The 16,283-nt window shown below is 42.4% G+C and overlaps 1 protein-coding gene and 1 non-coding gene across 2 annotated transcripts in view; both read right to left on the bottom strand.

Annotated features, from left to right (window-relative positions):
• SV2C (synaptic vesicle glycoprotein 2C) overlaps window positions 1-16,283 on the bottom strand; it is a 148,043-nt gene that overhangs the window by 27,104 nt on the left and 104,656 nt on the right. The window contains exons 4-5 of the mRNA XM_045566427.1: window positions 2,652-2,785; window positions 2,092-2,181 (exon numbers count right to left, since the gene is read on the bottom strand). Of these exons, the coding sequence (XP_045422383.1) occupies window positions 2,092-2,181; window positions 2,652-2,785 (224 nt within the window). The remainder of the gene's footprint in view (window positions 1-2,091; window positions 2,182-2,651; window positions 2,786-16,283) is intronic.
• Window positions 12,528-12,636, bottom strand: LOC123648705. Its single transcript, XR_006738730.1, has one exon. It is a non-coding gene; the product is annotated as a U6 spliceosomal RNA (small nuclear RNA).

The raw sequence follows: 16,283 nt of genomic DNA, 5'->3' as shown, positions 1-16,283 counted from the left end.
CAAAAGATTTAAAAACTATTGCTACTTCAAAAAAAATTTCATGCATCCAATTTAAATTAATTTATACTAGCTTTCCTCATTGAGAATCAACTTTGCAACCAGGGTATGAAGAACATTCCATGCAGAGAAAACAGCAGCAGGATGGCAGTGCGGCAGATTAGGTACAATGCCAAGTCTAGGGAGCTGGAAGATGAATGTAGCTGCAGAGAGGAACTGGAAAGTAGACAGGGACAGGGCTTTGGTGTCCAAAGTGAGAATTTTTGTCTTTATCCTGAAAACAACAGGAAGCCAGTAGAAAGTGAAATTGGTGTGTGTTATGCATGTGTGTGCCTACATGTGTGCATGTATAATAAAATGAGATATATATGTTGGAGCTAAATCTCTGATTCTTTTATGCCTTGTGTTCATGTCAAGCCACATCAAATTGAAACCACATACTTAGATTACCTTCCTCTGGCTTCCCACATGGCTACCTTCCTTTACCAAGTTCTGATTAATTATTGACCTAAGAAATGGCCATGTGTAAAATACCTGCCTTTATGTAAAAAGTGTTATTGAAGATAATGTCCGTTATATTGTTCAATATCCTTTATAATATAGCCTATAAACAAACTTTCCACAAATTACAACTAGATAACATTGACCTTTCCTGAAAAACAGCTATACTGCCATTTACTTTATGTCAAAAACGACATGATCCATTAAATTTATCTTTTGCCTTGGTTGTCAGGAAACCCAGAGATTAGTTTTATGACCTGTTACGCTGTTTAGGTCTCTTCGTTTTTTCATTTGTTTATTACTGGACTTCTTTTCCTCCTCCTTCTTTTTTTTCTTTTACTTTCAGTAAATAATCTTACAGTTTTACTAAGTATTCCAAGGTCTGTTAAGGCCTCAGAGTTGTGAAGGATAATTCCAGACAACGTAGAGAAAATGTTATGGGGCTGCTTTGAGTGTACACCTTTGGGGGTGTTGGATGTCACTTGAAAATGTACCTGGAAGCCTAGAGACCAAAATTCCCACTAATGAGGGTAAGGATTTTGTGTCACTTTGTCATATATAAAATACATATGGTCAATTTGGGGTTTTGACTAAATCTGATCGTTTTGTCTTTTAATAGGAGTGTTTATACTATTTTCATTTATTATAAGCTAATAATTCCACTCTTGCCTTAAGACTTCTAATTAAAAAAAATGCATTTCCTATCTTTTTATAAATGAGCTACTCTTTTTGCTTTTTCCTGTGTTCAAAGTTTTTGAAAAGTATATCTAATCTCTAATTTTAGTTATTTTTAAATTTTTCAAAAGTATCCTCTAGCTCATATTTTTGTAAGAATACCCTTGAATGTTCTTGCTATTTCCTTTACATACATGATCTCATTTGACCTCCTGACAACTCTATCAGTTAGGCGTTATTCTAATTATAGACAAGGAAACCGAAGCTCAGAACCTTGCTGCTCCTTGCTCAGGTCACACAGCAAGTAAGTGCTAGAGCTGGGTTTTGAACCCAGAGATATTTGCTTTACCCAGGAAACCCTAGGGTGCTCTCAGCTCCTTGGCTGAGCAGCACGTGGAAACAAGTTTCAGGTGGGTGGCTGGGGCAAGCGCAGTGACCTGGCCGAGCAGAGGAGATGGACCCACAGAGGCCAGATCCCCTCTAATAGCAAGTCAAGGAGACTCGCCTGGTGGTCCCGACAACCAAAGGCCTCCCGCCCTCAGGTTCTGAGCCTGGGAATCAGACAATACGTCTGAGAAGAAAATGTAGTCTTTCCACCTAACCCATCTCTTGGGTTGGTGTTATCATTTGAAGAACCATAGAGCTCTGGGGTCCTAGACAGGCATAGGCAGGGGGCTGGCAATCTATGGGCCCCAAACAGCCCTCTGCCTATCTCTGTCAATAAAGTTTTATTGAAACACAGCCACACTCATTTGTTTACATATTGGCTACGGCTGATTTTTCACTACAATGGCAGAGTTGAGTAGTTGTGACAGACTATATGGCTTGCAAAGCCTAAAATATTTACAATCTTGTCCTTGACAGAATGTCACATGTCCCGAGCCCTGGCATTGTGGATTCTCTGAGGAGCAGACTCACCGTGAAGACCTTCTCAGGCTGGCCTCGTGCTCTCATGTTCGTGTCGTGAATCAGCTTCAGAATCATCCACGCTTCATCATGTTTTCCAACCTAAGAAATGGGAGGAGACAGTGAAGGTCTAGGAGTGACACACTTACCCTCCCTGATTTTCCAATAGCCATCTTGTATTATCAGATCAAATGAGGCATAATTGTGCAAATGTGTTTAGGTACGTTCCACTGGAACAGACAGACTATTTGGATATCACTGAATACATTAGCAGTTCAAGAATGTGCCTTCAGATAGTAAAATTCCATTTTTAAAACGATAAGCCATATTCTCTTCATTGAGCAAAAAGTTATTTGCTTAAGGTGGAATATGAATGTTTTCTGGCCATGAGGCAATGTTTTGACATGCTGGTTGTTCAAAGCATACCCCATGAAACCAAACCCTCCAGAGTTCCATAGTAGGGAGGAGGAGAAGCATACCTCCCAAAGGGGCAAACATACTTTCCTGTTATTAACAAGGAACTCTTTCCAATGTATGTGGGCTACTTGGGTATTTATAATAGCACGCGTTACCTCCAGCAAGAACCGTGGGCTTTCAGGCATGAATGTGAGGGCCACCACGGAGCAGACGCAGGGCAGCGCACACACGATGACAAACACACGCCAACTGTGAAACTGGTAGGCCGACCCCATGCTGAAGCTCCACCCTGGAAACGTAGGAGTGGAAGAGTGAGGAAGAGCTACTCCCAGACTGCCCACTGGAAAAATCACTGTGGGTGTCTGCCCTGTGGGTTGATTAGCTAAGTCTTACTGTCCATGGAGAAATGAGCTGATCCAAGCATCAGCCACAGTGACCAGCTCATGGTCATAAGACCACCCGTGGCAGTGCTGAGAACAAAGGTACCTGGAACCAAAGGGGGCAGGGCCTAAGCATGCAGGAACATGTACATGCATACAACCAAATCCCAAAGGCCAAGATTAGTTTGGGATAATGCTTTTTCCAGTAGACCACTGTTCTGTGCTGGGTATCTTCTGCTCGCTTTTCCAGATCACTCTCCACTTTTTTCTACCCCGCAGCATGCCAGGAAATGACCCTCTAAGGACTGCACCAACTGGCTCCATTGCCCACTGCTTTCAGCTAGTTTTGAACAAAGGAAGCCAGGCCAGAGAATAGAGGGTGGGAGAGGGACAGGATATTTATTTTCCTTGCTTCCCTTCTAGCTTCCCCTGGCTGGGTGGAGGTGTGGCAGTGGGCGCTCTCGTCTCCTGGGCCTCCTCCTACAGCCACAGCTCTTGCCAGGTTCTGACCACCTCTTTCCTGCTGCTCTTTGAGGCACTGGCGGCTCCAAGGTGCTGTATCCTTCCTTACTGGTTTCTCTTAACAGTTCCCAGATCTTCATAAATAGTCCCTTCCTTAAACTCTTTTCCATAGCCCTTTTCTGAGGGTGTCATCAGTTTCCTGCCGGCACCCTGACAATATAGTTGTTAGGAATTGGCAGTTATATATCTCCTCGTCCACACGTCATGCAGACCATCAGGATTTTAATTTCTAATTATAAAAATATGGATTTTTATTATAACATAAAAATAAGTACAATAGGATACAAACAGAAATCCCTTCAAGAATTAAAAGCAAGCCAATATTAGGATGAATATAAAAATGGAGAAAAGCAAAATTCAAATATGGTGCTAAATGAGAAATAATGAGGCATATCAAATCTAATTGAAAACAGAGAGGAGATTTATAGAGGCATAGATGAATTATGTGAGGTGAAATTTTAATTTACAGCAACGCTTGGTATTTTTGTGAACAAAAGTCGGGTAGTCTACATCTTGCCCCAGGAGAGTTGTATAATTATTCATTATTTACCGAGGAGTCAAGTGAGATTCTGAAGGTGATATAACTTGCACAAGGCCACACAGCTGAAGTTACATATCAGAGTCTTCCCCACCAGGATTTGACACAGAACCTTACACCAACACACAGCCTCACGTGTACGCACAATCGCTCATTCTTTACTTATTTTTTTTTTTTTTGAGACAGAGTCTTTCTGTCATACTGGCTAGAGTGCAGTGTTGTCTTCCTAGCTCATTACAACCTCAAACTCCTGGGCTCAAGCGATCCTCCTGACTAACTGGGACTACAGGTGTGTGCCACTACGCCCTCTTGCTCAGGCTGGTCTCGAACTCCTGACCTCAAGTGATCCTCCTGTCTCAGCCTCCCAGAGTGCTAGGATTATAGGCATGAGCCATCACACCCAGCCTCACTCACTCTTAAACACTGAATTTGTTGACAAACAATGTAAATGTCAATGACATGCTATATTAGTGTTAGGTTAATAATATTTTTCTGAGACTTTAATATAAGAAGATTATGTGGGTTGCTAAATTAATTATATCATAAACTTTAGGGAGCATGATGGCTGTCAATGTTTTATGTAGCAGGAGTTCCAAAGTCTCACATATCCAAAATGCAGAAGAAATTCTATGATGGAACAGAGCAAACATAACTTATTCATGTCATATTTGATCTTAGAGCTTCATATAAAGAACTTCTTTTTAAAAACCTCTACAATCCTATCATTTTAGGCATTGGAAGGAAACTAAAAACTTTAGGTGGCTGAGTTAAGCAAATGCAATGTTTTAAATTTCAGGCTACAGCACATTCCATAAAGTACAGGAGGAAGGAGTGAAGACAAGAGGGGGAGGGTCTCCACTGTCACTGTTCAAACCAGTTAGTTCAGAAGGTAAAGCTTTCAAAGAAAAACAGGGGGAAGTGATTTAACCAAGCAGAAAGTCATCACGGTGCAGAGAGCAGGAAGCTTCTTGTGGTAGACAGAATAATGCTCCCTCCTCTCAAAATATGTGCTCATCCTAATCTCAGAACCTGTGAATCAGTCACCTTACATGAAAAAGGACTTTTCAGATGTTTTTAAGTTAAAGATCTTGCGAGTAAAGAGATTACCCCTGTACGGCAAGGCTGGGCCCAATGTAAATACAAGTGTCTTTATGAGGAAAGGGGCTTGGGGACGGGAGAGTCAGAGTGAGAAAAGAGGAATGTGATGAGGGAAGTGGAGGTCACCTTGGAGAGAGATTTGAAGACACAGGAAGGGGCAGCAAGCCAAGGAGTGCAGGTGGCTTGTAGAAGCTGGAAAAGACAAGGACACATATTCTCTCCTAGAGCCTCCAGGAGGCCTGGTGACCCACTTACGCTCTGACCTCCAGAAGTGTAAGATAGTAAATTTGTGTTGTTTAAAGCCAGTGCATTTGTGGTGATTTGTTACAGCAGCAACAGGAACCAATATACTTCTCTTTATAGTGACAGCTCTACTGCTACCTTGACCGACAGCAGTGAAGTTGGAGAATCAGCCTTCTTTGTGAAACTTCAGGCTCTGCGTTTTTGCTCGGACTTTTCCAGATGCCTCTCGGAGGACTGCAGGCTCCCTCCTGGCATCTGGTTTAGGGATGTTGTGCCCTTCCCTCTAATTGCTCTGGAACATCACTCAGTGGTTGGAGAGACTGACTGCAATGTGATTCCAGGTGGGCAGTTCTCAGCCTACTGAGGAAATTTGACCACAGCTAGACCCAGACGGGAACTGCCTGGTCCAGAGTCCAGCTCTGCTCAGTTTATCATGCAGTTTCTTTCGTGTAGATTCTTTCGTCCAGTAGCTGAAGCTTAGCCTATTTGCTGCTGTTCAGGTCCCTTTCTACTTCATTAGCTGTGAAGTCTGACTTCTTGTCCCTTTCTTGGTGTGCATGTGTATATGTGTGTACATGTGCGTGTGTATGTGTATAACGGGTTTGTTGTCCACCCATTTCTCTCCCCATTTATTTGAAATACGCTCTCTCAGTTTCCAAAACTATTTTATACCATTCGTCCATTTCTCTTCAAATCTCCAGCGGCCAGCCCCACTCCTTGCACTCGACCTCACTTCCTGTTTCTTGGAGAAAATAAACAGAGAGAAGTACATACATCTCATCTTCTTCTCCTGAATCCACCCACCCACCTGCACCTGTCTCATCTCTCTGCTGTCCCTCGGGTTACAACGGATGAACTGTCCATCACCTATCTAAGGCCACCTGTTCACGTGGGCTCTGGAGCTCATCCTTCTCTTTCTCTCAAGGACAGAACTCCTGTGAGTACCTATCCCTCCTCTCCAAGCCTCACCACCCTGTTCTCCCACTGCAGCTGATGGATCATTTCATCAGCGCATCTAGGTCTAAGCAAAAGCCCTCCCTGGGCCCCACATGCCCCTCCAGCTGCACTGCTGCTCCTCTGTCCCCCTTCACAGCAACGCCTCCAAAGAACGGTCTATAGCAACTTTCTCCGCTTCCTCATCCAATATTCCGCACCCTAAACAGGCTCCATCTCAGAATTCCACAGAAACTGTGCTAACCAAGGTCACCAGTCTTGTCAAATTTAATGGTCACTTCTGTTTTCCTCTTCCTCAAACTCTCTAAGTCGTTTTGCATAGTTGTCCATTTCCTTCTTTTTGGAAAACGTTTTTCCTTGGCTTCCTCATCACTACTCGTGCTAGTAGTGTCTCTCCTGCCTCACTGGCTTTTCTTCAGTTTCCTTAACTGGCTCCTCTGACTGGCCCCCCAAAGTTGGCAAACCCCAAATCTTAGCCATCTTCTCTGTCCATAGGATCTTCCCAGCTGGACTCATCCACATGCCACTGTCTCAGAAATATATCCTGTTCTCTTCCCCAAGCTCTAGAAACAGACCTCAGCCTGCCTACTCACAACTTCACAGAGATGTCTAGTGGGCATCTCAAAGTTACTGTGTCCAAAACCGAACTTCAGATTTCCCGACATACCACCAAAGAAAACTCTTGTTTCTTCCTCAGCCTCCCCTGTTGCAGCACTGCCAGCCGCCACGTATACACGTCAAAAACCAAGACCTCACCCTGGATTTCTTTTTTCCCCACAACCCCCAACGTTCAACCCATCAGCAAGTTCCCTCTCTCAAGCGGATCTCAAAGCCACCCACTTCTCCCCTTCTCCACAGCACCCCAGGTTCCTCCCCCCAACCTTCAGCAACAGCTGCTAACTGCCTCTCTTGGTCCTCCGCTGTCCACTCTCCCTACAGCAGCCAGAGTTATTCTTTTAAAATGTCAATAAGGGCACTTCACTCTGCTGCTAGAAAGCCTCCCACAGCTCCCAATACAATAAAATCCAAATGTCTCACCACGGCATCTGAGGCGTGTAAACTGCTCCCTGTTCATGAACTTGAGCTCATTTTCTTCTGCCGGTCCTCACGCTTGCTGGGGCCAGTTCCACTGACCTGCTTCTAGCCTCTGAACACAGAGCTTTATCCCATCTTAGGGACTATGCCTTTTCCCCTGGAAGCCCAGCCATGCATTAGAAAGGGTATTTGCTATTATATTTTAGCCAGCCTTTCTGAGTTTTGAAGTGAGAGGGTTTTTTAGAATATCTCATCCTTAGTGTTGTCCCCTAGGAGTCTTTGCATGTGGTGTTTTCCCAGGCTAGACTGCCCTGCCTGAGTGTGTGTATGGCTGCCTGCTTCACACCCTCGGGCACTCAGCTTAGGTTGTCTCCTCAGAGAGGCCCACAGGCCAAATCCCACTCTGTCACATAGGCCTGCTCCATTGTCTCGACAGCACTCATTACTACCTACAGTGGTCAGACTCACTTCTTGTTTACATACTTATTATCGGTCCCTCTCCCCATCAAGAGAGCAGGAACCCTGCTTTTCTCCCTCATCAGGACCTCTCCAGTGCCGATAGCAAGTCCCGGTCCACAGACGTGCTCTTTAAATGTTTGCGGAATGAACACATATTCAATGAGCGTATACATGAGCATGTGCAAAAATTCACTGCAGGCTACCAAGCCCTGGTTTTCTTTCAATTTTTTTCTGAATCTACACTAAACAGCAAAACACATTGATTCACTTTTTCAAATTGAATCTGTAACTTACATACAGTAAAATTTATTTTTAGTGATATAGTTCTATGAGTTTGACACATATACAGAGGCATGTAACTACCATAATAATCAGGACACAGAATAGCTCCATCACCTCAAAACATGCCCTTGTGTTGCCCCTTTGGAGTCAACCCCTCCTCCATCCCCAACCCCTGGCACCCACTGATCTCTGTCACTATAGTTTTGTCTTTTCTAGAATATCATGTAAATGGGATCACACTGTATGTATCTTTTTGAATCTGGTTCTCACACTTAGCATAATACAGTTGAGATTTGTGCAAATTGTTGCATATATCAGTAGTTTTTCTTTTTAACTGCTGCATAGTAGTCCATTATGTGACTATATCACCGTTTAACCACTCAGCAGTTGAAGGACAGTTGAATTGTTTCCAGTTTGGGGTGATTATGAATGAAGCTGCTATAACCGTTTCATATAGGATGTGTACCCCCAAAGTTTTCCTTTTCTCTTGAGTGAATATGTAGGAGAGAATAGTTGAGTCATATGGTAAGTTTATGTTGAGCTTTATAAAAAACTGCCCAACAATTTTCCAGAGGCTGTACGCATTCCACATTCCCCCCAGTAGGGTAGGAGAGTTCTAGCTGTTTCACAGCCTTCCCACCATTTTGTCAGCTTTTTTTCCTTAAATTTTAGCCATTATAATAGGTATCCATTGGTATCTCGTGATTTTAATTTGCATTTCCTTAATGCCTAATGATATCATTATTTACTCTTTGTTTTTTCATTCATGTTTTATCGAGTGCCAGTATGTGCTGGTCAGAATGCTGTGATATGGAGACTAGTAAGATTGATTCCCTGCCCTCAAGGAGGTAGGTCAGAGTCCAGCGGAGAAGGCCAATTTGTTAACAGACACGATAAACAATGTGACCCGTGCTAGGACAGTTCTGCAGAAAGGGCACTGGGAGTATAACAGAGGTGGAGCTTCCTGTCCCAAGCAGTCTCCTCACACGAGTTCTCCCCAAATGTCTTTTCTGATTTGGGCCTATGAACAAAAAGAGCATGTTCTTAAATTTCAAATGTCAACATTAGAGAGAGAATTCCAATGAGTACTTAGGAATTACAGATCAGCCAGGACTGATCATCCCTCTCCTAGCACAGTGCAGCCACCTAACTGGGAGAGAGTCCTGGCAAGGGTCCTGGGTGCTCCTCCCCTCTTATGACGATGGCCCAGGGGACTGGGGGCCAACGATGCATGAGTGATGTCTTGTGGCTTGAGTGTGAGACAGACACCATGAGGATCTTGAGAAATGACCCTGCTTTGGGACACTAAAATATTATTCTCTGCATTAGAAATAGGTCAAAAAATGAAAGGGTGAAACACTGACCACCATCACTACCCAGCCATGAATTCTCAGGCCTCCTCCTGAGCTCCATTTCAAGATGGCTTAAATGTGAATTTGAGAGCTACACAAAGCCTACACCGCAAACATCAGAACGTGGAGAGAGAGCAACATGGAGTGAAGAACGGGATTGTGAAACCAAGCCCCATTCAACTGGGAAAGTGGGTTGATGTTTTGGGATACTCGTCTGCAGTTAGTAAAATGGATTCTTTTAAATGAACCCTTTTTGTTGGCACCACACCTTTTTTGTCTTAAAAAAATACTTCTTGTGTGGGTGATGGTTCTAATTGTCCTTTGGACTTTGTTAAAATACTTATTAAAATGTCATACTGTGGGATTTATCTACAGATAATGTAAATTCCATGCAAGGAAAGACCTCAATTAGGGTAGTACAGAAAGCAGTTTGGGCACAGCACTAATCAGCGTGGCGCTAATAAGAGTGTTATGTGTCTTGCATAAGAATCAAGGCCATTTACAGCCTCAAGCTGATGTGCTCTGTGACTGCAGAAACCAGCTTCCTCTAGTTGTCTGACTGTCTAAAAGGTGCCAAGGCAGAAGTGTGGGATACACATAGAAGAATGCTGGTTTTCATGTTCGTTTCTGGGCTCCTCCCCGATGCTCTGGGGACTTGGCACCTACTTTGCTGATCTATATTTGATTGTCAGTTATGTGATCTTATCAATGAAACAGTCTTTGGTAAGAAGGCAACCTTTAGGTGGAAGACACAAATCCAAAAGTTCTAAAAGGTAACCTTAAATGTCACACGTGAGATCAATTTTCAATAGCCAAGAAGTAAATCACCTATATTGATTTGTCTGTGGTCTTCACTCACAAGGCACCTGGCCAATGAAAATTCTCTTTGGAAAAGTGGCTCAAAATCCAATTTCTCAAGTGGTTAGAGGGGAAACAATGATCAGATGAATTTCTGTTTTTATTTCTCTAGAAATAAAATTTCATCCCTTCAGCATGTCACAGGTTTAAAATATAAATACTGTATCATCAGCCTGAAACATTACTCCTTGGCCAGAAACTCAGGTTGTCTTGCATCTAGTACCATCTGTGACTCCACAAGACTTCACCAGATCAGCTCGTAGTACCTGTTGCTGATAATTATGGAGATTTTTTATCTCCGTCTCAATTTGTAAAGAAAAAAAAAAGGCAGGGAGGTGTGTGTGAAGGGGAGATAGTTAAATAAACTAAGGTATAGGTATGAATCATAGAACTATTGGAAAAGAATGAGGCAGACCTTTCTAAATTGACATGGAAAACGTCCAAATTACATTGCTCAGTGAAAAAAAAGCTCTTTTTAAAACAGTGCAAATAATAGTGATTTCCTTTTTATATACACATAAACCATATCAGATCTAGAAAACAAGTGGGAAGAAAGTGCACTGAATTGTTTAAAATGCTTACTCAGGGTAGGAGGTGGGAGCTCCTGGGTACTTTCCCTTTTGATACTCTTTATTTAATGTTTGAATTTTGCATCATCTATTACTTTTCACTCAACAAGGAAAAAAGAAAGCTTTTCAAAGAGACACAAGCCTTTAATGTCTCCGAGACAGAGGCATTGATGGGAGAGGAGAGAAGGAAATTGGAATCATGACTGTGTCACTATTCAGTATTTATACATTTTTCTGAACTCAACTGTTGTTGTTAATTCTGATTGTGACAAATCTAAACATTGACAATACAATGCTCATTTGTGGATATCAGTGAGAAAGTGCCAGAGACTACCCTAGTGTCTCTGGGTGGGAAAGAGAACAGTATTCACAGACCTTTAACCTTTTGACCTATCACCCAGTCATATTCTAATCTGGGACTCTTGGGGCAGAGGCCAGCTCTCCTTGGGCTGCAATCATGTGAGCATTATTGCCAACAGCACTGCACAAAGCAATCGTGATCAAAATAATTGGCAGGGATCTGCCTGTAGCACATAATCGTGCCTTCAGGAAGTGCAAGCCAATTATACGTCCCAGGGAGAGAGTCCAGGGGTTAAATTCCAACTAACTCCAACCGGCATCTGTCTCTAAGAGCCGGCCCAAGCAACCAGCCAACCTTTCCCGCCTGTTTCACTATTTCTGTTTCTAAGCTCTGGTCTTGCCTTTCGGAATGCACAGAGCAAGAGGCCAACGGCGCAAGGAAGTCACATTATGCCCCTGCTGCCTGCATTTGACTTGTGATCCTAACCATGCTTTCGAAGAAGCATATTTCCCGGTGGCCTTTGAAAGTCACAAATTCATGGGCTTATTTGTTAGGGTTATTTATTCTGGAATATCTTCTGTGAATGCTCCAAATATGTGAAGAGAGAATGAGATGAACTTTCCAGAAAGGGTTTCTGGTGCCAGCATGTAAGATTGACTCAAGCATGGCACTTCCCAAGTTCCCCTGAGGGTGACAATGAGTCTGAGGTTATGAAAAAAGCTGGTATCATAAAACGTGCATGTTATGCATGTGTGTCTGTATTTTAAACAAAGGTCTTTTGGGATTTTTTTGTCTCTTTTTTAGAGACAAGGTTTCACTCTGTCACCCAGGCTGGAGTACAATGGTGTGATCATAGCTCACTGCAGCCTCAAAATCCTGGGCTCAAGTGATCCTCCTGCCTCAGCCTCCCTAAGTGCTAGGATTACAGGTGTGAGCCACCACACCTGGCCTGGGATTTTCTTTTGTAGACAGACAATAATATAGTATTAATGTTATGATAATACAGGTCAATCAAAATTTTATCAAAGATTTTTATGCAAATTTATACTACAAGAATCTACAGGATAGTCAAATTTTGGCCATATACAACTGAAGCTTTTTATTATAAATGCAAGCTTTTTATTATAAAAGTCTGCTCATTAGATGTATTGTGTGTATACATATTATCTTATAGCATATATAGGTACATATTAACCTTCCTTTTCTATTTTATTCACAAATTTATTTAAATGAAACATACAGATTTCTGTTTACACATAAAGATTTATATTTATATATAAATGCGTATATTAGCTGATGCCATGGATGAATAACAAACTAATTATGTTCACTCTGTGAACAGGTACAGTCTTAGGTGGCTGAAAAGCAAACAAAATATTGGGAATTCTTACATTAGGTAGAAAGTTGGAATACTAGACTTTACTTTTTCTTTTTTTTTTTTTAAATATGGAATGTTTCATGAATTGGTGTGTCATCCTTGTACAGGGGCCATGCTAATCTCCTCTGTATCATTCCAGAAAATCTGTATTTTAGTATATGTGCTGCCGAAGTGAGCATGCAATACTAGACTTTCAAGTTCATTCCAGAGCCAAGGTTCCCTCTGATTCCAAGGTCTTGTTCTTTGATCGGATGAGGCCATACGAAGTTCTCTCTTGAGTACAGATCCACAGCAAGAAACAGATACTTTCAAAATAAAAAACAAAACAAAATACCTTGTAAACTTGTAAAGTGTCCACAAGTTGGTAGAGGACTTGTAGCAAAATAATGGTGCTATTCCACGTGTTAGCAATGCAGTCAATCTGCTTTCAAAGTACCTGTCTCTAAAGTAGTCTTAATAATAACATTAGAACCCCCAGTGTTCTAACCAACTTCATGGTCCTCATTATCTTCCAGATCAAGTTTTCCTTTTGCTGTTTGCACATGGCCTCAGCAAGATCTTGCTCATGATCAACAAAAACTTTCTGTTCATTCCCAGAAGATTTCTGTGATACAGTACAAAGATTCTAACGGAACCGATTGTCAGGGGAAAGATTTTCCTCCCAGGGAGGGGAGGGGGACAAGAGCTAGCTGTAACAGCTCCAGCTTTGCGACAGCAGAGGTCAGCAGAAGTGCTCTTTGTTGCTGACGCCCAAAGGTCACACTTGTACACCTCTGCTAACTATTGACCTCTCTCACCTGCTCTTTTTTTCTAGCCCTGTTTCTTGCCTCATAACCTCTGATCCAGAACAAATCATTTAACACTTGACAAGACAAACAGCTGCTTAGCTCATGACTCAGGCCCAAAATGACCTTAGAGTTTCGTCATTTATATCAAAGAAATCACATTTTCATGAGTGGGAAATGCATGCAACCACAATGATCTGGGAGCTCTAAATTCTGGTCCTTGTGCCTTAAACAAGGGGATGTCACACCCTCCCGCCGAGTACAGGGAATGGAAATATGACTCTGGAGAAGACCAGTCCATTAGCCTTACAGTCAGATCTTGCCTACTTGGAGCCAATTTGTCCCCACCAAGAACATGTCCTTCGAATCATCCTAAGTTCCTGAAGTTTACTGCCACCAGATGCTTCCCAAAAGACTCCAGCTCAGGTGGTGACACTTAACCTTCCTCATAGCTTTCCAAACCAGAAATGTGGAGTCAACCTCTACTCTCCTTCCTCCCTATGTCTAGTCAATCACTGAGAAATGCAATTCTATTATATTTTCTGTATTTCTCCCAAGCTTGTTCTTTTCTCTCCATCTCTGTGGTTGAGGCTGTAGTCATGCCTTGTCTGGGTCACCCTCCTAGGGCAGACACACAGTTGGCATGACACACAGCTGGTATGACTGTGCCATGGCTGGAATACTGAAGCGTGCACATTATGGTTATTGCCCAGATCCTTTGAGTGTTGGATCTGTCCATGACCCAGCAACGGAAAGGGTAACACCTGGCTCAGCAGGGGGCCTCCAGGCTGCAGCCACTTGGCCTTGCTCTCTTCTCTCTGGCCAATGCCCCACTGTTAAATAATTTTAACACCACTTCTCTTTAGTAGAGCTTCCAGTCTGCCTGGTCTATCTTCCATGTACCTTCAAGAGTTCTTTCTGTAATAAAAAGTGGATCACATCGCTCACTAGCTCAAACCTTTCAGTGTTTCTCCTGTGGCCCTTCAGGGTAGAGTCCAGATTCTTTCATATGGCCACAAGACCCCCCAAGACCTGGCTTCTGCCCATCTCTCCAGCCGCATCCCTCACAAGTCCCTCCTTCCTTCCACCCTTTGCTATGTCCCTTTTGCCAACACACTTCCTGATGTCCTAGAGGCTGGCAGAGCTCATTGTCATGTTCCATGCGCTGCAACATCTTTGTACCCTTGCCACCCCTCCCCTCCCCCTTGTCAACTCAGAGAACTCTTTTTTTTTTTTTTTTTTTTCTTGAGACAGAGTCTCACTTTGTTGCCCTGGCTAGAGTGAGTGCCGTGGCGTCAGCCTAGCTCACAGCAACCTCAAACTCCTGGGCTTAAGCGATCCTACTGCCTCAGCCTCCCGAGTAGCTGGGACTACAGGCATGCGCCACCATGCCCGGCTAATTTTTTCTATATATATTTTAGTTGGCCAGATAATTTGTTTCTATTTTTTTTTTTTTTTTTTTAGTAGAGATGGGTCTCGCTCTTGCTCAGGCTGGTCTGGAACTCCTGACCTCAAGCGATCCACCCACCTCGGCCTCCCAGAGTGCTAGGATTACAGGTGTGAGCCACCGCGCCCGGCCCAGAGAACTCTTAAACTTCAGTCTTCCATTAACTACGTAGAGAGGAATATCCTCTGTGTATTCTTCCAGACACATTAAAAGGTGTTCGCCCTTCCCACTGAGCTATGTTAGCGTCCTACAGATTTCCACAGCATTTAGCATGGTGCCTGACATAGAGAAAAACCGCATTGGAGAGCAATTACTTATCCGCAAGTCTGTTCCTTGAGGGGAGGGGCCTTGTCTTACTCATCTTTAGTTCACCACTTGACAAAGAGTAGTCACCCAACAAATGTGTATTTAACTAATCAAAGAACCCACTCTTGGATTCTTTTAAAATCAGAGAGTTTGTCTAGTACATTAAAAAAAGTGACTTTTTAGAAACAATATGTTTCCTAATTTTCAAACATATGAAGTTTTAAGAAAAGTGGATTTCTAGCTCAATTTCATTGTGATAAGAGTACACGCCTAGTAGTTTTTTGCAATATATCGGAACTTGCTTTACAGCAGAGTACGTGGTGCATTTTTTAAATGTCCCATGTGTGCTCCAAAAGAATGTGTCCTCTGCAGTTATTGGGTACACTGTCTACATATATCTATCACGTCAAGTTTGTTGATCATGTTGTTCAAATCTTCTATATTCTCACTGATTTTTTTCCCCTATTTGTCATGTTAAACACTTTTTAATTATTTTCTGTAGGAAGTTTAGTCCCAATAACATGGCCCATCAAATTACTGGAAATGGAACAACATACCTATTATTAAGTCAAGACACATTTATACTCCTTTGACAACACACGACCTAATGTCCTAATGGTTGACAGAGTTCATTATCATGTTGAGGAATTGGTGAGTCGTAGCAGTTGGGCAGAGGAAGAAGGAATACAGAAAACTATGATTACTTGAATTACCATTGAAGACACGTGGAATAGTTTAACTTTTAAAAATCATAGAGATAAAAAGAGACACCTTTCTGTTCAGTAGCACAATAAAGCCATAAAATGCTTCTTATCTGCTCCTTTGTACCGAAACACAATACACAGTGCAGCTAGATATGTCCCCAGAGTACTCCGTAGTAAATGCCATTTTTTATTACCTTGTTTCAAAACACTTTCCCATAAACATGCAACTTTCTATAAGTCGGAGATGATCAACAAAGGTTTACTAACAAGACTGAAAAATGAAAATCTTCAGCTTACTCTTGGGCTTTGCTGGTGGCCAGAAGCTGGTTCTGGTTTTTCCTTCATTCTTGTTTTTTCTCACCTGAGCTGTGATTCAGCTTCTAATGATACATCTCACTGCAGCCAGATAGGAAAGGGGCTTCCCTTTGGAGCAATAAATATATTTTCTCCTTAACTTACCACACACACAAATTGGACTTCCTTTTGGAAAATTAAAACTGATATGTATTAATAACTCAAAGGGGCAGTTCTTTTTTTTTTTTTTTTGCAGTTTTTATGGTTTTATTTAAATACCAA

The sequence above is a fragment of the Lemur catta genome, chromosome 12 (assembly GCF_020740605.2).
Source record: "Lemur catta isolate mLemCat1 chromosome 12, mLemCat1.pri, whole genome shotgun sequence".
Classification (NCBI taxonomy): Eukaryota; Metazoa; Chordata; class Mammalia; order Primates; family Lemuridae; genus Lemur; species Lemur catta.
This window is presented reverse-complemented; position numbering and strand designations above follow the sequence as displayed.